Source organism: Podarcis tiliguerta (assembly GCF_965153285.1).
Source record: "Podarcis tiliguerta genome assembly, chromosome: Z".
Classification (NCBI taxonomy): Eukaryota; Metazoa; Chordata; class Lepidosauria; order Squamata; family Lacertidae; genus Podarcis; species Podarcis tiliguerta.
Genome location: NC_139553.1, coordinates 44925431 through 44950047, shown reverse-complemented (window position 1 = coordinate 44950047; position 24617 = coordinate 44925431). Strand labels below are relative to the sequence as shown.

Genomic DNA, 24617 nt, shown 5'->3' with positions numbered 1-24617 from the left:
ACCACTTTAGCTAATGGGGCCTCCCGCTGCTGTCCCGCGCCGCCGGAGCACGATTTCTGTTCTCATCCTGAAGCAAAGTTCTTAACCTGAGGTACTATTTCTGGGCTAGCGGAGTCTGTAACCTGAAGCGTATGTAACCTGAAGTGTATATAACCTGAAGCATATGTAACCTGAGGTACCACTGTAATATGAATGTGAAAACTTATTACAAGCAACAGAAAGTAGCATGGAGTGCTCCAGTTCATGATGCCAGCTGGCCATGCCCTCTCCCAGGCTATTCCATTACATTCTCCCTCCTAACCACCTGGTTTTCCATGCCCCTCCTAAACAGTCACTCAGTATTCCCAATGCCCATTGGGCCTTCACTGAGCCATTGCAACCCACCCCCCATCTTGAAGATAGCCCCTTCACTGAACATGGATCATGCCATTTTGCCCACACAAATCTTTTGCTAGTTTGTTTTCAATGTCTTACGTTCCAGTGGCTGTTTGTAGGCTCTGGTGCCAGTATTTGTGATTCTAACAAGGACTGCCATTCTACTGTTATTTTAGTGGTCTGGGATTGTAAGTAGACAGGTGAGTCTTTAAAAAACTATGCATGCACATGCAAGGATTGGCACTTGGGAGACCTGAGGCCCCTATTATAATATAGGATTACCATATTTTTCTGTGTATTAGGCTATATTTTCCCCTATTTTTTCAAGTTAAAAATTGGGGGGTTCACTTGTACATAGTGCATATGGGGGACTGGCAATTGGTTTCTGTCGCGAGCAGATTGTCAGCAGCGATTGGGTGGGTGTTTGGTGGCTGTGGCCATGACTGCGGTCGATTGGCATCCGCTGTGGAAATTGGGCGGGCGATTGGTGGTTGCTGGCAGCAAGCCTGCAGACAACTGGTGGCTTTGGCGACATGAGCCATTTTTCAGCATCGGTCAGGCGGGTGAGTGATTTTTGGCAATCCCTGCCCAAACCACAACTCTGGGCAACCCCCCCCCAAAAAAGCTTAACAATTCTGGGCAATCTCCCCCCATTTTCTTTTTTGGAGTCCCCAAAAATAGAGGTTGTGTTATACACGGGGGCGTGTTATACATGGGAAAATACGGTAATGCATTTTATACTCCAGCCCCATCTGTGCACATAGAATCACAGACCAGAGTTGGAAGGAATCACAGGGGGCATCTAGTCCAACCCCCTGAAGTGAAGGACTCTTTTTGCCCAACATGGAGCTCAAACCTACAACCCTGAGATTTGGAGTCTTGTGCTCTACCAGCTGAGCTATCCCTATGAAGCTAACTTACACTGAGTTGGGCCACTGGTTCACCAAGACCTGTGCTGTCCACTCTTGTTTAGCCACAGTTATGCAAGATTTTAGGAAGGGGTCATTCCCCAGCACCTGTTATCTGACCCTTTCAACTGGAGATGCCAGGGGTTGAATCCGAGGCCTTCTGCATGCAAAGCATGTGCTCTACCACAAAGGCACAGACTCTTCCCTTTGGATCTCAGGGCCGCTCCCTACACACAGAATTTATTGCCACAGCAGTCTTGTGCTGTAGGTGGACTCATTTGCTAGCAAGGTCAGCTAGTAAATTTCATGGCCAAGTGAGAGTCTGAGCATAGGTCTTCCCACTACCTCGTCCTGAGGAAGGGTCATAGCTCAGGGGTAGGAGAGCACATGTTTTGCATCCAGAAGGTTCCAGGAGGCATTTCCAGGTGGGGTGTAAAAGAGAGGCCCCTGCCTGAGAAGGCCGCTGCTAGCCATTGTTGACAATGCTGAGCTACATGGACTAATGACCTTAGATAGCAGAAGGCAACTTTCTATGTTCCCATGTCCCTAAAAAGTTTTAAAATATATTTTTAGTAGCAGTGAATAACCCCCTCCCACCATCAATCTCATTATGTTAAAGAAGGAGGCACCTCATATTTATTAAGGTATTTGTTCTCACGCAATCCCCCCCCAACTAAACTTTTGGTATTATTATTATTATTATTATTATTATTATTATTTGAATTTATATACCGCCCTATAGCTGGGGGTCTCAGGACAGTTCACAGAGTAAAATCAAGATATAAAACCACAAAATACATAATAAGAATAAAAACAAACACCCAAACAGCCACCCCCCCCCCCAAAATACAGTACACTTAAATCTGGGGTGCAATCGGTGCAGATTACGGTGGAGCACAATAATATAAATTGAAAATAAAATGCTTACCAAATGATTCCTCCCCAGAAGAATGAGAAAAACACATAGAAGACCAAAGAACCCCAAATGACAACGTGGGTCACCCACGTCCAGAACCGAGTGTCTAATGCCAGCTGGAGTATTTGAAAAAGAGAAAGAGATAAAAGAGAATGGGGAGCTTTAGATACAATATGTTGTAGGGCATAATTATCATTAATTACTACAGCAGTTGGAGCAATAGGAAGAAAATCACCGCCAGTAACATCAATACATCAAGCTCAGTATCAGGAACTCCTCTGTACAACTAAAGTGAGAGGTGGCTTTTTAAAAAATTCAAACGAGGACACTAACCTTTAGAGTGACGGTGAACACCAATATGGTAAAAATCATTGTTCCAAAACTCCAGTTCCCAGACATCTGAAAAACAGAGTTGGCTGAGATATTTGCCTGGTTCAGATTTTTGAAAGAGGGCAGGCGAGGAATTAAACAGATGATTACAATGAACTGAATAATTCATCCCCACCCACAGGAGCAAGATACTGCAATCATCAATAGAACATTTCCCCCAAACCAAAAAACAAAAACAAAAAAACACCTTGCAGAGCACAACAAAATCAAACAAATAACATTTATGGCTATCCACTGCAATTTGCTCAATGGTTCTTTTTTAAAAAAGGGGGGAAAAGAAAAGAAAATGCAACCATAGTGGTCTCCTGCTTTAAAAAAACCAAAACAACCACAGGTGTGAGGAAGCAAGGTTAGCATTCCTTTCCACTAAGGTTTATGTTGGCTGGTAAGGGGTCCAGATGAAAGAAACTCAGAATGCTTTGCAATTGTATGAGAGAAGAACTGGCACTGCAAGGAAGGTACAGTCTCTGCAGAGGATTCTGGGTAATGTTCCCGAACATGCACTCAGTCGAGGAGAGGGCAAATTAAAAAACAATAACTGATCTGCGTTTTTCGATCATGGGATGATGCAGCCTGTATCCCCCCTGCCTTCATGGGGTGTGGAATTCAACATGGTGCTAAGTGGAGCTCCCCTACCACTCTCCAAAGCAGATTTAGGGGGTGCAGAGGGCAGGCTGAGGGTTGGGGTCCCACTGCGTGAGCGGACTTTACTCTGCTCATACAGCAACTTAAGTTGAATCCCGTCCCTAGGATCCAATTCCCGAACCTCTGGTTCAGTGCTAAACAGGAGCCTGGTTCAACACCCACATGGACAAGCCTTTATGTGTGGACTGCTACCCATCCTTTTTCACGCATCTCCTTCTTTCTTATTTTTTGGCTCTACCCGCATTGAAGAAAAAGCAACAGGCTGTGTTTCAAAGTCAGAACAATGGCAACAAATGGGACAATTTGCTTACCAAATTCTGTCAAGATCTGAATGCATACATTAAAACAGAAAGTGACATGTAAAAAGTTTTTTGTTTGTTTGTTTGTTTTTAAATTCTTTTGCATTTAATGACAAACAGGCAGAAAGTCAAGGTGCAGAAAGCCAGGGAACGTGATTAAATGGTCAACAAGAAGCAACTTTGCAAGAAGAAGAGGAGGAGGAGGAGGAGGAAGAGGTTGGACATGACATCCCATCTTTCACTCCCCTTAAGGAGTCTCAAAGTGGCTAACAATCTCATTTCCCTTCCTCCCCCACAACAAACACTCTGTGAGGTGAGTGAGGCTGAGAGACTTCAGAGAAGTGTGACTAGCTCAAGGTCACCCAGCAGCTGCATGTGGAGGAGCGGAGACGCAAACCCGGTTCCCCAGATTACGAGTCTATCGCTCTTAACTACTACACTAAGGATGCAGCAAAGTAGATCTACGTGGATCTCTCTTTTGGAAGCTGCCAACCACTGCTGCTTCCAAAAAAACACTGTACAACAGAGTTTATGGAAAACTGCAAAATCTGAAAGAGGCTTTGATTCACTGGCAGTAAGAACAACCTTTGCACAGAGGCCACAAATAAACAGGTTTGATAGAAGAGATGCACAACTGCAATGGTCAAATACATAATTTGCAATTAACATTTACACAAAGTCACCTGAGGGCAAACGAAGACACACGCAAGATTCCCCACAGGTTTTTGAAGTGACAATTGCAGCTGTTGGTTGGGGGAGGTGAACATTCAGATCAAGACATGGAGCATGGGGAGAGGTTTTGTAATCCTTGCCCCCTCCCCCAATGGCATTTCTATTAACTTGCACGAAAAAACACACACAAAAACAACAACAACAAAACGAGTCCACTGCCCACCCCACTCATGGGGTGGGGGAAGTTAATTGAGAAAACAACACAAGGAGAAAGGTTAAAAAACCCTCCTGTGGACAACACAGTACTAATCCTCAATCGCACCTCCCAGCTAAGAAAGAAAGAAAGAAAGAAAGAAAGAAAGAAAGAAAGAAAGAAAACATTTCCTGCCACAATCACACAGTTTCAAAAGTGGTTTCCTGCATGACAGGGGCATGCTCGTTTAGATACACACATCTGATGAGCCCGTGGGTGCGTGGAATGAGTTGCACCATTCAGCAACTCCAGGCACAGCCTGATTTTTGGTTTAAAAGGCTTTGTTCCTCTTACCTTTCCGTTGTTCTCTATAGAAGAGTTCATGAAAAAAAAGTAAGTCCCAAAGAAAAACACGCAGCCGTCAAAAAGGCCCAGGAGGGTCCAGTATAAGAAAGGTTTCAACTGCAACATGGCGTTGTCGGAAACGTTCCTGCCAAGGAAAATGCAACAGAAAGAAAAGGCTTTAAAACTGTGTTCACGAAAAGCAAGGTGGTGTGTGTGTGTGCGCACGTACGCAATTGCCAGATGGTGTTCTGCAGGGCCCCAAAGCAGGCAGGAGACCAAAAGGTGACCTTGAAGATTACAACAGCAGCACAATCCCTACACAACCATGCAACCTCACAGGGTTGTTGTAAAGATACATTTTATTTGGGGAGGGGGAGAACCTTGAGCTCTGTAGAGGGAACATAGGATTAAAAAACATACAATAAATAAAATCTATGAAATCCCCTTCCTGCGTTAGAAGTGGAAAAGAAAGATGCGTAAGACTAGGAGGTTATGAAAAGAAACAAGAAGAGTTAATTTGCAAAGACGGTAACAAGGTGACTGTATAACTTTCAGACACTTCTCTTCACAGGTTGTCATTCCGTTTCAGTACTTATTCTCTGCCCAGTCTGGGTCTCGCTCTTCTTTTGTTTGGCCCGACAGAATCATCTTTTAGCCAGCCACACGCTCCAAAAAGAAGTGAGGAAAATGTCTGAACTACTCTAGCTGTATTGCTCTGGTGGCTTAAAAAAAATAAAATAATAATAATAATAATAATAATAATAATATAAAACACAGATCTGATACCTGAAACTGCTTTAATGCTCTGTCCTTATCATTCCTATGAGGAACGTAAGACATGGGCTCCCTCTACTGGACTTGAAACACACTCTCTTTCCAAAAGAGAGTTCTTGAAAAGACTGAAAAGGGAATGCAAGGAATGCAGTGGGACAGCAGCAGGATTTGGCCCAGGCAGCAGCCGACCATCAATGTCCGCCTTGTCTTCTCTGACAACTGCTCTCCACGATCTCACCAGAGGAAGGGTCTCTCCCATCGTCTCCTTTTAACTTTCACATACCTGCACACAGCTACTGCTGAGCCATGGCCTCTTGCTGCACAGCAGATGGCATGCAAATATGGCTATTATAATAGCAAAGATGAGCTAACACAATTCATCTTTCATATTTCTTTGTTATACAATAAATTTGCAGACCAATTCTTGTAGGGATCACGCTCCCCTCACTCCCCCCTTTAAATACTGTTTCCTTCCCAATTCCAGCTGTTCTGCTACAACTACCCCAGCTCATCTTATTATATGTTGTTGTTGTTGTTGTTTTATTTCTACCTTGCTCATCTGGCTGGGTTGCCCCGGTCACTCTGGGCAGCCTCCAACCTAATACAGTGGTACCTCTGGTTGCGAACGGGATCCGTTCCGGAGGCCCTTTGCAACATGAAAAGAGCGCAACCCGCAGCGGCGCATCTGCGCATGCACAGGTTGCAATTTGCTGCTTCTGCACATGACGTCATTTTGCGCTTCTGCGCATGCACAAGCGGCAAAACCCGGAAGTAACCCTTTCTGGTACTTCCAGGTCTCCGCGGGACGTAAGCTGAAAGAACGTAACATGAAGCAACATAGCAACACAGTAAGACATCAAGCATTAAAAACCTCCAGATACATGGCTGCTTTCAGATGTCTTCTAAAAGTTGTGTAGTTCTTGATCTCCTTGACATCTGAAGGGAGGGTGTTCCACAGGGAGGGCGCCACTACCACAAAGGGTGATATGGGCCTTGGGATATTTGAAATTGGAATGGTATGGTATGGTATGAAGTCAAGCACGTTTGGGCCCCACTGAATTGGGCACATGGTTAAATACCTCCCTCTGAAAGAATCAATGGGGTTTAAAAGTGCTTAGCTTTGACAGGGCCATGATCAGGAATGTTTTACTTCTGGAAACGTGCATGACGCAGAGAAAGGCGAAGCTACCTTCCCTCTCGTGTTGTTTTGATAACGCAGGGCCTATTGTAATAGCAGGCTGGGCTAAAGCCCCTCCCACCTGCTACAGCAACGCCGTTTCACAGACAAAGCCAAACCAGGCAGAGCTGCACTAAGATTTAGGAAAGGGAATGTGCTTCAGGATAGACCGTAATGATGGCAGGGCTAACTATCCCACTGAGAAACCATGGGGAGCCCACTGTTGCAAGCCCCGCCTGGGATTCTGTAGCTGGACCATCCCGCCTGCCGAAACAGCAGTGATAAACTGCCTAAGTAGCAGAGCAGAAAATGGGAGAGCTGAAAAAGGCAGCAGCCTGCAAAACCGCTTTGTATTCAGGGACACATTTTCAGCTGATGAATATTCAAAGCAAGGCCATCTTATTTTTTGCAATTAGCTTGTTTTCCTTACTCTGCTCATGCAATTATGACTGCCGGGCAAGCACAGGAGCTCAACAAGCTCCTATCAAGTTATAAATAGTGGCAGAGGGGAATGCTGAGGCGCTTGGCAGAGGGAGAAGTGGGGCAGGGGTGGCTAGTCCCATTCTGGAGCACCTCTGCTTCCGTGGCCCCAACAACCCCCCGCCCAGCCTTTTGCTACACACACAAATCCTTTGGATGCAAACAAGGATGTTTACACCAGCATCAAGCACCCAATACTGATAACAACAGCTGGCTTGCTGGACCAGGGCCAGAGGAAGATTTTCATTTGCTGGAGCAGGTTAGCAGAGCACTCCACAGATGCGAGGCTAAGCATCTGTTGCTGTACAGCTCAGGGAGAGGTGGAGAAACAGCCGCTGACAGGGGCTTTTTCCAGGGACCAGCTTCCAGCAGCACCAATCCTCCCCTGGTTTGTGTCAGTGGTGAAGACTGAGAAGCAACATCCCACTGAAGGGAACCAGAAGGTATTAATTGCTGGAACTGGGAATCCTGGTAACGGCGCAATTCTCGTTGCAGTCAGAACTTTCTGAAAGCACCCTGAGTCAGGGTAGTCAAAAGACCCACAAGCACTGGTCTAAAAAAAATTCTTCACAATTCAGAAGTTCAGGAATCAGGCAAGATCTGCAAGGAAGCAACTGTCCCAAGCTGCAAAGGTGCGACTTGCTGATTTTGTGAGAATGCCCGAACTGAAAACAAGTGCTCCACTGGGGTTCTCTGTTCTCCCCCTGGATGTTGTTCGGGAGGAACCAGCATCCTTGCTTCCCCTTTCTGAAGCAGGTGGAATTTGAGGCACATTGGGGAGAGCCTCCCCACCGGCCATGCTCCCCAAAAATGAGCACCACCACCCGTTTCTTCCTGCTTGTGTCAGGATCTGCCAACCTGACCCCAACCCCGACGGAGCTGAGGAGCTCATGACACTGACCCCTGACGGGCACTCTGCCCACCTGTCAATCACTGGAGGTGACCATAATATCAGGTAACTAATTCTTCATTTATAGTGCAGCTTGAGCCAAAGCTGCACAGCAGGCAGAGACCCAAGCTGAGCAGAACTGACGTCAAGCCCTGCTTTCTTTAGTGGGAGGGAGGCTGAACTATGGAATTCTCCCCATGGGGGACTCAGCAGCCCAGCTGACTCCAGCAGGGCTTGCTGTCACTGCTGATAAAGAGTGGGATATAAATGCCATAAACAAAGAAAAGCAAATCAAAACATTGCACCTGGGAGTGGAGTTGGCTGCTTAAGGCTACAAGCAGAGGGAAGGGAGTGCTGAATCCCTGTCCACAATCCAGCTCAACCTCTGTCACCAGCAGCCAAAGGCAGATAAAACAGAAAAGGCGCTGATGGTTACTTACAGGTATAGTTTTGGGAAGGCCATCAGAGTGTCAATAGGGACGTGTTGCTCCAGCAGACTGTAGGCCACGATTGGCATAGATGTAAAGCAGATGTTGAACATGGTAAGGTAAGCAGCATCATAGAGAGGCTTAAAAAGACAAGGAAGGGAGAAGGGGAGTCAGGAGGAGAAAGCAGCAGCGTTGTTTGCTCCTGCCCTCTCCAAAATACTCATGATGCTGCCCGCTGCAGCGGCCTCCCCTACGGCTTCAGGAGGCAACTGAACCTCAGGTTTAGCAAACTGCACTTGGTCGTGGTGGGGAAAGCTTTTATGCAGTTTTGGGGCAAACTTCCTGCTCGCTTTAGGCTGCCAACATGCCATTCTGGACTTCTGGTTTGCAAGAGATCACAGTCGTAATGCAATGTTACAGGTTCAAGAAGAGGGCTGAGTCCTACTCAGCCAGAAGGAACATGGGATGCAAAGGCAAAGCCTGCACTTCGTAGAACTGTAAACTCAAGCATAACCTCACTCTGAACTTCTACACCAAACACAAAATTGAACTGCTGCCGGGGGGGGGGGGAAGTAACCACAAAACAAAGAGGGAGAAAAGAGGAGAGTCAAAGGAAGCAGGCTTATGGAGAACAGCTGCATTCAAAGCGAGGGGGGGTTCAGCTCATTAGCAGAATTGGTTATGGCAAAACCGGTGCTTGAATGGAGCACTCGAGAAACTGGACATTGTACTCATTCAATATATCCCAAAGTCTGGTTTCAAGGAACACCGGGTAGTTTGTGAGCCTCTGGAGATGAGCCAGCAATTCCGCAAACAGGGGTTAGAAGTGGGTTTCGAGTACCACGGAAAACATCTTGAGGTTCAAAAGGGCAGGAAACCAAACCGTTAGACAGCAGTTGCAGACGCTTGCTTGCTATGACGGTGACAGCTGCCAAACAGTTTCACTTTTGATTAATTTAAAAAGCTGCACACCCAGATGGCTTCAACGGCTTTTTTGCACAATGGGACTCCCCGCCTGCCCCTGCCCCTTGCGAAGTCCTTTCTTTAAAAACCTCCAGCACAGGAGTGTTCCTGGCGAAGGTCGTTAGCTCGATTGGCAAGTGCCTATGTTTCTGCATTTTGCAAGGGGTGCATTAAGAAATAAAAGCAGGAGTGGAAGAATGGTAGAGGGTGGTCCAAAGCTGACTGGTTTACAGAGCAGAACAAGAGAAGACACACAAGGGAGCCAGCCATCTTTCCACTAGACCTTTATCCCAACTCCTGCCCTAGCGTAGGATGGAAGGTCACTCATCCCTTCACCATATATATCTGCATCTATCTGGAAATCCAATTGGAGTAAAAGGTGCCTCCTGTGCTGTTTTTGCTGCAGCGGAAACACCTAAGTGGTCCTCCAGGGCGCAAGTCTAGGCAGTGCGTATGGAACAGGTGGGAGGAAAGAGCATTTTTCTCTAGCAAGCACTGAAAGGAACAAAATAGCTTTATATAATTTGATAAAAACAAGCAGTCTGAGAATTCTGGTCACAGAAAAGGAGGTAGCACCATAATAAAAAATTAGCAGGCCTAGAACTTCAGCCCAAACTGTCAGTCGCGATTCGGCTCACAAAGTCATCACCGATAGCAGCAACCTACCTGTTGTGAAAAGCCACAGAAGAACTGGTACAAAAATTGTGGGAAAATGAAGCAAAGATTCTAAAAATGAAACAGAAAAGCAAAAGCCATGTTACTCGGGAGACCTAAGCACTTTATTAATTTATTTTAATTTATACAGCAGAGAGCACTGGGGACCCACTACATTAGAAACAGCTATCCTCACAAAAACGTTCTTGCCCTTTTCAGATTTGCTGACAAAGCTCTGCTCCAAATCCCCACTTCAAAAGAGCAGCAACGTGTTTTGCCCTCCCTCCCAGGAGGCACAGGGTGGCATATATGCAGGTGATCCCATTTTATCCTTGGAGTGGGGAGGGAGACAGGCTTGTGTGTAGGTTAGACTGAGAGTGCGCAGCTTGCCCCCAGCATCACAAAGCGAGCTGCTTCTTTTTTTGTGCCACCTGTTTTGTCTTCTATAGATCCTGAGGGTTATCTAGTCCAACCCCCTGGATCTCAGCAGTCTTTTAAAGGCTACAACTCAATAAAACAAATTTAAAAATCACAATCACAAACGTAAAACAACAAATTCAGAAGAGCCTTATTTATTTCAGGGAGGTGTGTGTGTGTGCGCTGCATCACATGCTTACTGCCCATTTTCCTGTCCACGAATGCTCTACAGAAGAGTCATATATTTACAGTACGCTGGAAGACCAAATGGCCAGCCTCTCTTGGAAGGGAATTCTGTCACAATGGTGCAGTGATTGAGATGGCCCTAGCCTGTGCACCCACCCATGGCAATACAAACAGAGGTCTTTGTTGGCCAACTGCCAACCCACTAACACACACCTCCTCTCTCGGCATGCATACCAACAACCATGGTAAGACAGGACATAGGAAGCAGTCTTCTATCAGGTCAAACTGTTTGCAAGCCTAGCCCAATACTGTCCACTTTGGGTGGCAGTAGCTCTCAATGGTCTCAAGCAGAGACCTTTCTCATCACCTGCTAGCTCATAGTTTTAACTGGGGGGGGGGGGGGGTCGGGGATTGAATTGTGGGCTTCCAGCGTGCGAAACACTTGCTCCATCGCTCAGCTATGGGACTGCAAAGCCAGGAGTGGCTGAAGGACAGAAGAGGCCAGGAACAACCGACATATCCGTAAGTCAGGATAGGTGCCATAGGCCACTCATCTAGGATCAGGGCTTCGGAATTTCCACCTTCCCTGAAGCCCACCAGCAGTTCATCTTGGGATTAACCAATGATTGGGAAGTGACTAAATGCACCCTCCAAGCAGATGAAGCGCATTACCTTGTAGAAGAAATACTGTACAAGGTGTGAGATTCTCACGTAGTACAAATGCCCATGAGCCAACAGCAATTTTTTCAAGTCTTTAAACTTTGGGATGGCGTAGTCACTGTTCCGGGCTGCTTGGCGGCCCTCTTTACCTTTGATACCTGGAAGCAGAGATGGAAGAATTGGTGGGCGAGGAGATCCCTGGCCAAAACGTCCTGTATAAAAACCCCAGTTGCTCTTCCTCCCCCCCTGCCATACGTACACTTCTATCATGCTCCCCACACTCTTAGATTTCTCCCCCACTCACCCTGCAAGACAAGAATACTCCAAATAGTTGCCCAATGCTATGCACTTCAAGATATGCCTCACCTATGCCCACATGAGCTTCCAAGATCATGCTGACGTCGTTGGCCCCATCTCCCACCGCCAGGGTTATTGGGCTGCCCTTCGAACACTTAACCATCCGGACAATCTAAATGGGCAAAAGAGAAGCAATGAAGGCAGACCGAGAAGGAAAAAGGAGTAAAGTCCATGAACCTCTCTTGTGTTGCTCACGAGAATTACATTTAGTGTAGCGCAAAAGGGGGGGGGGATGGATTTGGACTTGAGACCCAACAGGAAAAGATGCCACAACCAAAAAAAAAAAAAAAAAGGTCCTGCTGTGCTACAAGTCAGTTGCCTGGTGAGAATTTACTTCCACAACTTCTGTTTGTTATCCAGGTGAGGTAATTTATTATCAATCGTCGTCAAACATACAACCCTTTTACTGTTAATATTTATTACCTGCCCGTCGTTGTCTTCACCTTTATCACCTTTTGATTTGGTTTATTAGATGCCACTTTTCATTCAAATGAATCCCAAAGCGGCTTGCAACCAATAAATAACAAGAGCAAGACAGAATGTCATATCATGCCCTTCAACAGCAAGTCAGAGATGCATTTCAGCAATCTAAAATTCAGTAGTGAAAGCAGTTTTTAAAAAACTGCAAACTGGTGGGTCCTAAAACACAACACTCCTCTCAGTGCCAAAGGCCGGGGTAAAGAGGTGTGTAAACATAGCAGTTAAAACGCAGTGGTTCTCTTGTTGGTCAAAGGCCCTGCATCACACACACACCTGCGCTTTCTGCAAGGGAGCCATCCGACAACATAAGACTGCTGTACACTTCAGGCAGATCTGGAGGAAGATGCTTTTGTAGTGGCCGGAACGTGAATCTTGGGAAGGGTTAAGTATCAGGGCCAGGGTGGCACCGTCGATAACCAGTCCATACTCATGACTTAGTGTCCAGCTTCTAAAACAGAAGACAACAAGCCTTGCAATAATTAAATACACCTCTCCTGACATAGATCCTGGAACAAGATAAGGGCAGCGGCTGCTTTGGCACAAGGCACTACAAGACAGACAGCTAAATAATCAGAAAGCCAAAATTAACAGCAGCTAAAACAGGAAGCTGTGTGCCTTTGGTTACATTATCTGTGTTCACTACTGCATACATAATGGAACAAAAGGATGTGGACATTTGCTTTTTGCTGTGGACATAACTGCCTCTTGTCTATACTGAGTGGCAGGGGCTTCCTCCAGGGTTTCAGGCTGGTTCCCCCACCCCCTTATCTGGAGATGGCAGGGATCAAACATGGGACCTTTCAAATGCAAATCTGATGCTCTAGCTCTGAGTTGCAACCCTTCAACTAAGCTACTCTGGGGACAGTTGTTAAGCTGCTATTGCTCAAATGGCTCCTAGTTTTTTTACTGGGTATCTGGTAGCTGGAAGAGTTTTGGAAAAAGAACTGCCATGGACTCTAGACTTTGTGCTGAGCCTGTTTAACTGTTCGGAATTTGAAAGTGTACCGTTGACATTCTTCGTCTTCCCTACTGAGATCCTCTGCAGTCACATTCCTGCTAACTCACCCTTTGCATCCCACTGCCCCCCCCCCATGTCCTCTATCACCCACCCCTCAGCAGAACGCTCTGGTGTTAAAGACAGTTGGAAGAAACCAGCCAGATCAACTAAATATTTGCATGATTTATTTCTGTGTGCATGTCCTAGGGGTTTGGAGAAGATTCGGAGAATACATTTGAGCTCAGGTAGACAGGAGCATCCTAGTACAATATCCATGGAATGAAAGGTCAAGGGACATGGGATCAAGCTACTGCCTACTTGCCCTGGTATGATCTCCCAATTTCCATTTGCAGCAAACTTGCCAACAGTGATTGTTGGAGTTTGTTGCAAGTTGTGGGGTGAGGGAAATCAGGAAGGAACCAATACAGGGAAAAGAACATCATAAGACAAGCCTCATGGATCAAGGCCAGTGGCCCACCCAGTCTAGCATCCATTTCTCACAGCAGCCAGCCAGGTTCCAACAGAGGAGGGATAACAGAGGCATGGTGGCCAGCCTTGAGGTACACAGGAGTGAACTTTATTTCAAAGTCTGGGCACTCTTTAAAAGAAACTTAATCTGTAGTCGCCAGCAAATAGTGCTAAAGGTTAAAACTGGTTGCGTTCCAGAGCACTTCTGGAAAATAATCGACTACAGAATGCCCTTGGCTGAACAAAGTCCAGTCTCTCCTCCTTGGCTGCAAAGTTATCTCAGGGCTGCCTGTCCACAGACCCTTAGAAGCTGCCTGTTTGACACTTACCTCTTTGCATTTGGGGGCACGTCGCTCACCAGCTTCTTGTGATAATCCACGAGCAGCTCGTGCAGCCGGTCCTCTTTCCGGTCTTCCCCTTCCATGATTTTGGCTGTCAGGTGCAGCAACTCCGTGTTGGTCTGGAAGAGTTTGCAGGCATAGCAGGTGGCCTGAGCCGTCTCCAGCTTGTCCCCTGTCAGCACCCAGATCTTCATCCCCGCGGTGTGCATGGCCTCAATGGTTTCAGCAGCAAAGTCCTGGAGCCTACGGGCAGAGACACCTTTCGCTTATCAAACGAAACAGCTGGTGTGCCAAAATGTTCTTTCCCCTCTACAATTTTCTTTTCTTTTTTAAAATGATCCAGAATTCGTAATGGGTAAAAAAGGATACAGGAGAGAGATAATGACACCCTCACAACCATTAATTAATGAATTGGAACCCAGTAAAACTGGTGGGGATGAGAAAGAGAAGATAAGGCATTTTCCAGTCAACAATTCCACTAATACAAAAAAAGAAAAGACAACTGTCTATTTTCCAGAATAATTCACTCTCCCTTCTGTTCTAACAGTTCAGGGGCTGATTTCTGATTTTACTTACTTTCTAGGCAGGCAGTAGGAATATAAGAACTGCCTCAGGGTTAGACTGTTGGTCCATGTAATTCAGTACTGCCTACTCTGACTGGCAGAAGTTCTACAGGGGTCTCTCAACGTCTTCCTTGTCACCTGCTCCCTGATCACTTCAAATGGAGATTCCTGGGATTGAACCTGTGACCTTCTGCATGCAAACTACATTTGCTACCCCTTTAGTCCCGAGGCCACCACAAAAATCAGACATAAGGCTATCAGGAGAGCAGCTGGGCCCTGTATGGCTGAGAAGGAAAAAGGCAGAGGAGAGCTGAAAGAGGACAGGTTCTGAAGTTGCTCAGACAGGCAACAGAGATCAAAGCCTACTGGTGCACTGACACCTCCATGCTACAGTGTCCCTCTGGTCCCTAAGTTCAAGCCCTGTGGCAAGCTTCCTCACTGGCATTATTTTTCCACCGATGGCATTTGGTGATAATATTCAGCAAGGTGCTCTTCTGGCTCGCTGGCATTCTAAACTGGTTGGCAGAACCACAACAGGGCTATGTAGGAGAGCCAGCCACCCCACATTCAGTGAGCGCATGAAAAAAGCGGGGTCGTGCATGTTCGCAATGCACTCCCATAAAATGTGAAAGGAGGCCAACACACATGGAGGGGGATGTGCCTAGGCACATCTGGGTTCTCAGTCATGTGGTGGAGCTGTATGGATGCACTCTTTACCTCGGCGCTTAACCATATATATGTAGCCTGCCTTGGGATCTTGCGATGAAAGGCAGGGACAAAAACATCACCCAATCTCCTTCTCCAAGTTGCGGAGGTCACGTTTCTTTTCCTGTGGACACTTACTTGTCTTCCACAGCAGTGGACCCAATCAAATGCATGTTCCTCTCAATATCGTCGAAAACCTGGGCCATCTTTGCTTCCCGGTCCTGTAGCGCCATCGTCGCTTCCTTAACCCGGGTATCAATTATGTGGTAATCATAGTGAGATATTTCTTTGTAGGCCACACAGAGAGTTCGATACCCATCCTAAAAAAACAAGCAAGGAAGTGCATTTTTCTAAACCTCAGGTCTCCCACCCAACTTCCCTCTAGAACAGCAGGGTTCAGTCACTCGCAGGCACCTGCAAAAAACCCCAGACTCAACCTGTTGGGCCGCTGGTCATAGGTAGCCTCTCAAAGCTGCCTTAAAAAGATTGCTGGGTCATGGTTTGACGGCCATGGTTCTTAGAGCATTCCTTGCAGTAAATCCACTGATGCTAAGTGTACTTGGTAGAAGTAGAGCGGCCTTTCAGGTGCTCAAAAACCTAAGAGTCTTGTGGGATCAGACCAAGAGATTCACTGAGTTCCAAGACCTTGTCTAAAAGTATGAGGTGGGTGAGGGGGGTAGCCACCTTGCTGAAGCTGAGCAGATGCAGGTCTAGTCAGTGCCTGGGTTCAGGAGACAACCTGGGAACCCCATGCACACCAGCTTGTGTTCCACAATGGAAAAGAAGTTTATTATCCACAGAATAAGCAAGGCCAATAAAGAGTCCAGCATCCCGTTTCCCACAGTGGCCAGCCAGATACAAGGCATTACATCATCAGGCCTTACTTGCCGCTGCTCCCCAGCCAGTGTTCAGAATACAGTCATACCTCAGGTTAAAGTAGCTTCGGGTTGAATGTTTTCAGGTTGTGTCCTGTGGCAGCCCAGAAGTAACGGAATGGGTTACTTCCGGGTTTCGCCGCTCGCGCATGCACAGATGCTCAAAATGACATCACAAGCATGCACAGACGTGGCGAATCACGATCCGTGCATGCGCAGACGCGGGTTGCATTCTGCTCAGGATGCGAACGGGGCTCCAGAACGGATCCTATTCACTTCCAGAGGTATCACTGTACTGAAGCTGGGGGCTCCCATTTAGCAGCACAAAATTTAAAAAGTTTAAGGTTGGGGCCACCAATATGAAACCCATTAAAACATTTGATTAGGAATAGGCAATTGGGAGCCCAATCCCGCCCCTTTACAAATTAACATCACCCTTGGTCATCAGTTGTTTTCTACCACACAAGCCAAGATGCAAGGCTTTTGGAGACAGCACCCTTCTCCAAGGGAACAGCAACTGTGATGCAAATAGGGTTCATGCTGTTAGTACTAATGGATTCGCTACCACAAAATGCAGAAGCAGCCAACCAAATGGCTTCCTTCGGGAAGCCCACAAGTGGGACCTGGGGACAACTGTGCTCTCTCCTCCTCGGATTCCCCAAAAACTGTTATCCAACTGCATACTGCCTCTAGCAGTGGAGGGAAAACATAGTCAGCCTGGCTAGCAGTTGTTGAAAACCTTTCTGTCCATGAATTTCTCTAACCCTCTCTTAAAGCCATTCAGGTTGGTGGCCATTGCTATTATCTTGAAAGTTCTGCACTATTTATCCTGGAGAGTCAGCAGTAAAGGTGATCCTGAAAGGGTGAGCTGGTGGAAAGAGTCACTGCCACCAGCCTTTGGGACTTTAGTCCAAACATGGTCCCTGTTAAAAATCAACAGCCAATCTGGGCAAAGCTTAACGGCATTTGATTTTCCAAACGCCAAGATTCTGGACTATGCATTCTCTCTTTATGAACAAAACAAAACAACTCATCAGTCAAAGTCGGCGTTCTTACCATTGCATTGCGTTCTACGTGTATCCTTGTTTTTTGGACGTCAGCTTCTGGGACCCTGGGGAAAATTGCAGAGTCTGCTCCCTTGCAGAACAGGTATATGCTTCCTAGAAACAGAGTTTGAAAAATGATGGGTGGGTAAAATAATCAGTTAATTCGTAGGACGAGAGATCTAGGGCATAATACAGAATTTGATCTCTGGGAGTAATTATGGAAGAAAGATCTTCATGCTACACATTGAAAGAAAACCATATAAAAATGATACATAGAGGGTATTTAACCCTGAGTAGATTAGCCAAGATGTATAAATATTAATCTGACTTGTGTTGGGAATGTAAAGAAGTAGCTACATTTTTTTCATATGTGGTGGTCGTGCAAAATAGTTAAAGATTATTGGGAAATGATATACTATGAGATGAAAACAAGTTTTTAAAAAACATTCCCCCCAAAACCAGAAGCATTCCTTTTGAGAATAGTTCAGATGGAGGTACCCATGAGTCAGAAAAAAATTATTTATGTATGCAACTACAGCAGCTTGGACTTTGTTAGCCCCAAAATGGAGCGTGAGAGAGGTCTCTAAGAAGGAGGAATGGCAACTTAAAATGATAGAATATGCAGAGTTCGCAGGCCTAACCAGTAAAATAAGAGAACAAGAAGATCGAGTCTATAAAGGGGAGTGGATTTTGTGTGTGGAATATATGGAAAATAACAGTAAACAAGTGAAAATGCTAACAGGATTAAGGTAAATTCTACAATGTAATGTAGAATGAGGAAATATGATTGGGGGATTAAATGATTTTAACAGAATATGCATTAATTATGAGAAAATTAAAAGACCCATGGAAGAGGAAGCATGGAAGTCAATGAATGTATTATTATAATGGTGGATATTTAATGGTGGAAATGTGTATTTGAAAACTTTAATAAAAACTATTTGAAAAAGAAAAGAGATTGATTATTATTTAAAGCAGTGAAGAACAGGCCACTGCTGGAAAAGCCAAAATAATAAATTTCATGGTGAAGAGAGAAAAGAGCTTCAACTCACCATCGTGCGATTTCACGAGAACACTCATTCGGCGACGGACACAATCAAAATCTAGAACATTCAGCAGTTCGTACCTTTTGAGGCAAGAAGGACAAAGAGCATTCAGGGTCTTGGAAGGTGGCTGGAAAACTCAAACCACTTATTACACTCAAACCCTACACAAGTGAATCAAACAAGAACCCTGCATAAGCTTCAGTTAGCCGCTGCTCTGGAAAGGATAACACTCTGCATCTATTATGAAGGTATTTAGGGGTTGTAACTTGTGTAAATGAAAAGGGGTGTCTAAGTCAAATCCACCCTCCTAAGGGATGCTTATCTGGCCTCTGGGAAGAAAGGGGGCGTGTCTAAAAGCAGGAGGAGGAGCAACTGTTGGCCATGCAGCCAGCCAACCCTTGTCCTTCAGCTCCTTTAATAGCCTTAGCCCACACTTCCGGGTTGGCGCTTCTGGTAATGGCGGATTTCCTCCGTCTCGGAGGAATCCACTCCTTGGAAATCAGGGTCTGACCGTCACGGCGAGGCGGAGACCCGCTAGAAACCTTAGCCCACTTAAGGATGCCTCCCCCACCCTCCCAAAAAAGAGAAAACTGTTTTGAGTACATTAATGATGGGTTTTAAAAGATGCTGGTACTTCTGGAATTCTAATGTGGAGCCAGCAGCGTCAGGCAAGGATCAGAGAGAACACTTGCAAAACGCAAGGCTGGAGCTGCCCCACCTCAATTAAGCGGTATAAAAAAGAGGAAGGGGGATGCAGCCCAGGTACACCTGCTGATTTCTGTACTGCTCTAACAGGTATCTGTCACAGCCCCGATGGCTCAACAGAAGCAGAAATGTGGGAAAACAGCAATGGGAACCAGGCGCTAGATTCAAGGCAGGCGAGTGAATTTTTTTTAAATAAAAAACCATGCCTCGAAATGAGCCAATCATTTCCATCACCACCGCCCAGTATTAGGGTTTCCCTAATCAGGCTTCAGCTGCCTTGTGTGATATCGGGAGGCCTAGCCGCGGTCGCACCTACCTTTCGATTTCCTTTTTTCGGTTCTGTACATTCATGAAGTTATTTTCTTGTCCTAGAAAAGTGAAACCATACCTGTCAATGAACAAAAAGGACAGAATGGCGTTGAAAAAAAAAAACCAACACACACGCACTTCAGATTTAAAAAGAAACAAAAAACTGACAGAAATTAAAATGAAATAAAAGCCACGTGGAGAAAACTCTGCCTGATAATGCAATATAGGCAGCAGTTGTGTGAGCAGTTCCTTGGAAACGTAGGAAACCCGCACAAATAGTGCTGGACACAGAGCTCAACTTCCTGAGAAAGTCTCAGGTTTGCTTTTTTTTTTTGTCGTTGTTGTTAAAAAGTAGGTTTCTAGTTTTCATGGATGAAAATACATTATCTGCTGAAATCTCAGAGAAGTGACTAAGCTTTCCAAAGTCTGGTGAAAGAGGTATCATATTCTTCAGCATTCCTTGCCCCCTTCGTAGTTCAACAAGAAGCGTCAGAATCAGGCACATTTGCTCAATCTGAACTGCTTCTCATGTTTCAGAAACCAGGCTGGACATTTAGCATCACAGGTTAGATGCTGCGAAACAGCCTTCTGGCAGGCAATCCTCTGCTAATTTGCAGGTGATTCTTGAAGACCAGTTCATGCCTACAGGCCTATTTTTTATTTTTATTTTACAATTGTTTTGTTTTTATTTTCTGAACTTGTTGTACACTTGCACACTGGCATTTTATGTGAGGTGGCTGTCTATAAATATTTTTAGAAATAAATAAAATGTTCGCAAGATGTAGGACTGAGTTTGTGGGGGGTGAAGGACTTCCAATCGCCCATAGACGTGTCTGTGTGTGAGCGTGTTTAAGCAAAGGACTATAGCCACCTCTGATCCTTGTATGTGGTTGGTGGGGGGCAGAGCGTGTTCAGAGATTGCTCTGCACATTTCTTCTGTTTTGCTTGTTTTTAACTTATGGACAATATGACTGCATCCCCCCCCCCCCCCAATTCTCTCTTGGCAAGCAGCTCGTTTATTTTTTGTCCATTAATGTGTTCCATTTTGCTGATGCCCCCGTTTCAGCTGCTTTGCAAAACAAAACCCGACTGAAGGACTTTTAAAGAATTTATCTCTGCTGTACAGAACGATCTAAACTTTTATTTATTTATTTTTATTTTTGGCCACAGTTGCAACACAGGGGAAAAGGTTGAAGGACTCTGGTTCAGCCTGCGCTGACCTTAGAAGCATCAAATGCAACTTAAAACAAACAAGCAAGCAAGCAAAAAAAAAAAGGGGGGGGGGACACTCTTTTTCAGCAAGAGGTAAAGGACCAAGCCCAGTTGCTGGAATGTTCGTCCACTGATGAGACAAGAGTGATAGCTGTTAAAAATCAAGACACTACCACCCAGCAGCCTACGTTTAGGCCAGGATGGGCAACAGGTGGGCTGCAGCCAGCACCAAGCCCAATTTTTCACACTGTCCCACCCTAATTTTGGAAGTTGTCAGTTGACTTCCCAGCTGTCTGGCCCCAGAGATTCTGAAATGGCCTTGGTTTCAGAGAAAAGGGTGCCTGCCAGGTTCCTTAAGGTGAAGTGACCTGAGCTGAACAGCTCCAAAACGCGCAGAGGACAGGTGCGATGTCATGGCCAAGGGAGAGAAGAAGTTCGCTATCCCCCAGTAGAAAGATTAAGACCCCCCCCATCTGCTTTACAAGCATCTTCTCCAGATGCATGCCACTGCCTCTACAATTACGCCCACACCTGTCTGAGTAGGCGGCAAAGACTCACTTCCAAGTGATTCACCTTCCTGACTCAGCTTCTTCATTTTAACGACTTGTTATAAACACTTCCATCCCACCTTTTCACCAGACGGGCCACAGCAAAGTGGCAGGGCACCTGTTTTGAATGCAGAAAGTCCCAGGCATCTCCAGGGAGAGCCAAGAAATATGCCATGCCTGAAATCACAGAGCTGCTGCCAGTCAGTGTAAACAACACTGAGCTAGATGGTTAGGGATTGTATATCCAATGTTAGTCCCGCACAAAGCAGACCAGCTGGAATTGATGAGCATGGGTTCAAAGGGTCTATTCATTGTATGTCTTTGCAGGTTGCAACCCTATGGTCCTATTTGCATCCGTTGGCTTACAACAATTTTTATAAACCATAAAATCCAATTAGAGTTGTCCCAAGCAATTTAAAACAAAAACAAAAAATTAAAAGACCTGACAGATGCAGCAGATAAAATACAATTTAAAAAGAAGGGGGTAAACCACAAAATAATCCTCAAACAAACAGATCAAATGCCTGTAGGCAAAGGACACATCTTGGTCAAAATAATCCTTCCTCTTCTGTTACCCTCCTGATGTTGTTGAATTACAGCTCCCATCATCCATGACTACATGACAACAGCTATTGTGGCTGACGGGACTTTGGAGTCCAGCTGCCCTTGCTTTCCACCATCATGGGGTAAATGGAAAAAGGCAGGAGGGAAATGGGCCAAGGAAACATCTGGGGATACTAGGGAAGTCTAGGGATTCTGAGATGTTCCTCGGACTGGTTTTGACAGAGAGAGTATGCACAATACCTCTGACCAGACCAGACCAGTGGGTACCAAAATGGCAGGACTTCCTCCTGTCAGGTGAGCCTCCCTGCAATTCTGAGCTTCAGCAGGTGCCCAGCCATGGTGGCTCCTAGCATAGCCCATGCATCAAGGGAATTCCAAAGCATGGCCTAGGTCACGGAAACCTACAGCCAGACCCCCCAACAACCGCAAACATCTTTAAGCCAAATTTCACCAGGCAGTTTCAGCAATATTTTCTTTACCACTCTCAGTATCCAAAAATGGAGAGTGTCCACCTGTGAGCATAATGGCCTCACGAGGAACATTTGTGTACCGTTCAGTATAACTGAGTGGGAAGATAGATGTACTGGGAAGAGAGTGGCCTTGCCTCCGAAGCCATCCTTACTTTTGAGCTCCTTGCAGCAAAGCAATCTCGTCTGGGGAAGCGGCAACATACTTGCTCGTGCTGCCTGTCTGCGACCCCCCTGAATCCATTTCGTCTTTCTGCTGGACCTGAACTGTGTGGCAGAGACACAAAGCACGAAGGAACAGCTCTTCACGGTTCTGGGGAAGGGATGTAACAAAAGGAAACGAGAACGTTAGCAAGCAGGCTTCCTGTTCCAGGGATACAAGGAAGAAACATGGAGACATCATCACAGGACCAGCAGCTTCCAGTGCAACAGCAGTCAAATTTTAGTCTTGCTCCACCCACCCCCCACCCTCCCACGACAAGACAGTGTGCAGCCCACACTTCCAAAAGCTTGTCTACGTACTCTTGCAGCCCTCTTGGTACAGGAAGTTGGGCTGCCCTGCACTGGATGCTTACCTTATCTGCTTTTCCATGACCCTTCAATCCATCAACCTCTGTAATGGAATCACCATACTTGTAGCCGTCAATGCTGCACTCAATGAACTCCATTGTGTTTTCTGTTAAAGTCCCCGTTTTATCAGAAAACACATACTCAACCTAAAAGAAAAAGAGAAATGGTTCCCAGTTAACGAGAAACAAAACCCTTTGCTCTTTCCCCAACCGGTGGCATCTATAGCAAAAGTAGGCCCGCTTCACTTTTATATATGTGTTAAGACATAAAACGCTTTAGGAAGTGGCTTGAATGCTAAAATTAAAACATGCCTGTTACATTCTGATTTATGCCTCACATTTCCTGCAGCAATGGCCCCTGGTTCTTTACACTGTTTTCATTTTTATCCTGCTCATTCTTCAAAGACAGATATACACTGGTGTCCCCCCCCCCCCCCCCGTGATGATCTAGCTTCGTCTCACTGTCCAGGTGAGCAAGCAAGTTAGTTGTTTTCACGTTCCTGGCCAGAAACTAATTTTCTTGGAGAGCCACTTGGAAAATGGAAGGAAAGCAGAGTTGAGCTACATCTTCCATCAGCACTGATCCCTGGCTGTGTTGCCTGAGGCTGAAAACTGTGGGAGCCCTGCAGTCTGGAGGGAGACAAGTTTCCCATCCCTGAAGCAAAGGGTGGAGAACCAAGGCTCCATCCCTCCAAGTGGCCTACTGGCAAGTCCACCTCACAGAGAACCCATTCCCTCCCCAGATGGGAGAAGACAGGCCCTTAGGAGGGAGAATTTGGCTGAGATCTTCTAGCTGCTGAGCCATGCCTTACACAGCAGCAAGCAGTGAAGCCCAGCTGCCCAAGAAAGGGAAAAACAAAAAAGTCAAACCAAGTTTCTATTTGCAAGAAAAACAGTCCCGCTGCAAAAGGAGGAGAAGAAGCGATTTTAAAAATTAAAAGCAGCACGACTAGGAGGATCAGCTGACATGTGCACAGCATGGGATTGGGAGCCTGACATTTCCCTGCATGGTAACAAGCATGCAAATCCTGCTTAGTGAGGCTAATTATAGCATCCAGCACTCAGGGGCCCAAAGAATCAATCTTTAGCGCTAATACATATTTAAATACTCTAAAAAGAAATCCTGTGTTGAAAGGAACACGAGAACCTAGAAGTTTCAGGTTCTGTTAAGGCCAGATTATTACGTCTTGGCTGGCTAAACGGCCTTTTAGAGCCACCGCACTGGCAGGAAATCTACTATCTTCTCCCTGACATGTTTGCTCTGCTTGTTTCACAACCAAGCCGTGCTTTCTTTTGTTTTGATAGTTGCAATATGCTTTTCTATAGCTGCATTGTTCTCATTAGGGAGGGCAGAAATAAACAGGATCTAACTGAGAAGAGAATGCTAATGGAATATCAAAGTAAAGGTGATCTTCTACTTGGATTGATGGTCAAATCTTGAGCTCTCAGTATTTTGGAGCTTGGAAGCAATTCTAAATTGATTTGGGCTACAACCCTAACCGCACGAGTAAGCCTCATTGAATTCAGAAAGACTTACTTCCAAACAGGACTGAGTTGTCAGGGTTAAGCAGTCAGTTCTTTTTTGAGTCCAGAACTTTAGTGAAAAAAATGTGAGCTCTGAAGGATTATTATGTTCCGATCTACACACAGTGTTGTGGGCTGGTACTTAATTTTTCTGCAGAAAATCTGTTGTTCCACAAGGACATTTGGAAGAATGAATGGATGCCGACTGCAGATTCAGTATTAGTGAAGCTTAGCACAGTGTGAGTTTTTAGCATTACTTATAAATAACAAGGACAATTAACTTGCTGAAGCAGATCACTCACTCTCCATGGCATCGGCAGCTTCTCCAATGCAATCTGAAAACTTCCCAAGCAAATTACTCTGATTAGCATTTAAAAATCAGTCCAATTTTACCTTGGGGAAATTTTCCAGTTTGGATTTTTCTGGAAAACCCATGTCACTGCTGACGCTTCAGGTCAGTTCTCACCAAA

At 45.7% G+C, this 24617-nt stretch overlaps 1 protein-coding gene across 14 annotated transcripts in view; it reads right to left on the bottom strand.

Moving 5' to 3' along the window:
- ATP11C (ATPase phospholipid transporting 11C (ATP11C blood group)) overlaps nt 1-24617 on the bottom strand; it is a 98855-nt gene that overhangs the window by 19305 nt on the left and 54933 nt on the right. For all 14 annotated transcript variants that reach the window (XR_014506962.1, XR_014506963.1, XR_014506964.1 and 11 more), the window contains exons 13-27: nt 22630-22770; nt 22210-22367; nt 19271-19342; nt 18256-18329; nt 17214-17317; nt 15421-15602; nt 14003-14257; nt 12482-12656; nt 11738-11840; nt 11384-11529; nt 10121-10180; nt 8504-8631; nt 4753-4888; nt 2533-2598; nt 2212-2315 (exon numbers count right to left, since the gene is read on the bottom strand). Coding sequence is in view for 10 of the 14 variants with exons in the window: in XM_083422422.1 (XP_083278548.1) it covers nt 2212-2315; nt 2533-2598; nt 4753-4888; nt 8504-8631; nt 10121-10180; nt 11384-11529; nt 11738-11840; nt 12482-12656; nt 14003-14257; nt 15421-15602; nt 17214-17317; nt 18256-18329; nt 19271-19342; nt 22210-22367; nt 22630-22770 (1904 nt within the window). In the remaining 4 variants the exon portion in view is untranslated. The remainder of the gene's footprint in view (nt 1-2211; nt 2316-2532; nt 2599-4752; nt 4889-8503; nt 8632-10120; nt 10181-11383; nt 11530-11737; nt 11841-12481; nt 12657-14002; nt 14258-15420; nt 15603-17213; nt 17318-18255; nt 18330-19270; nt 19343-22209; nt 22368-22629; nt 22771-24617) is intronic.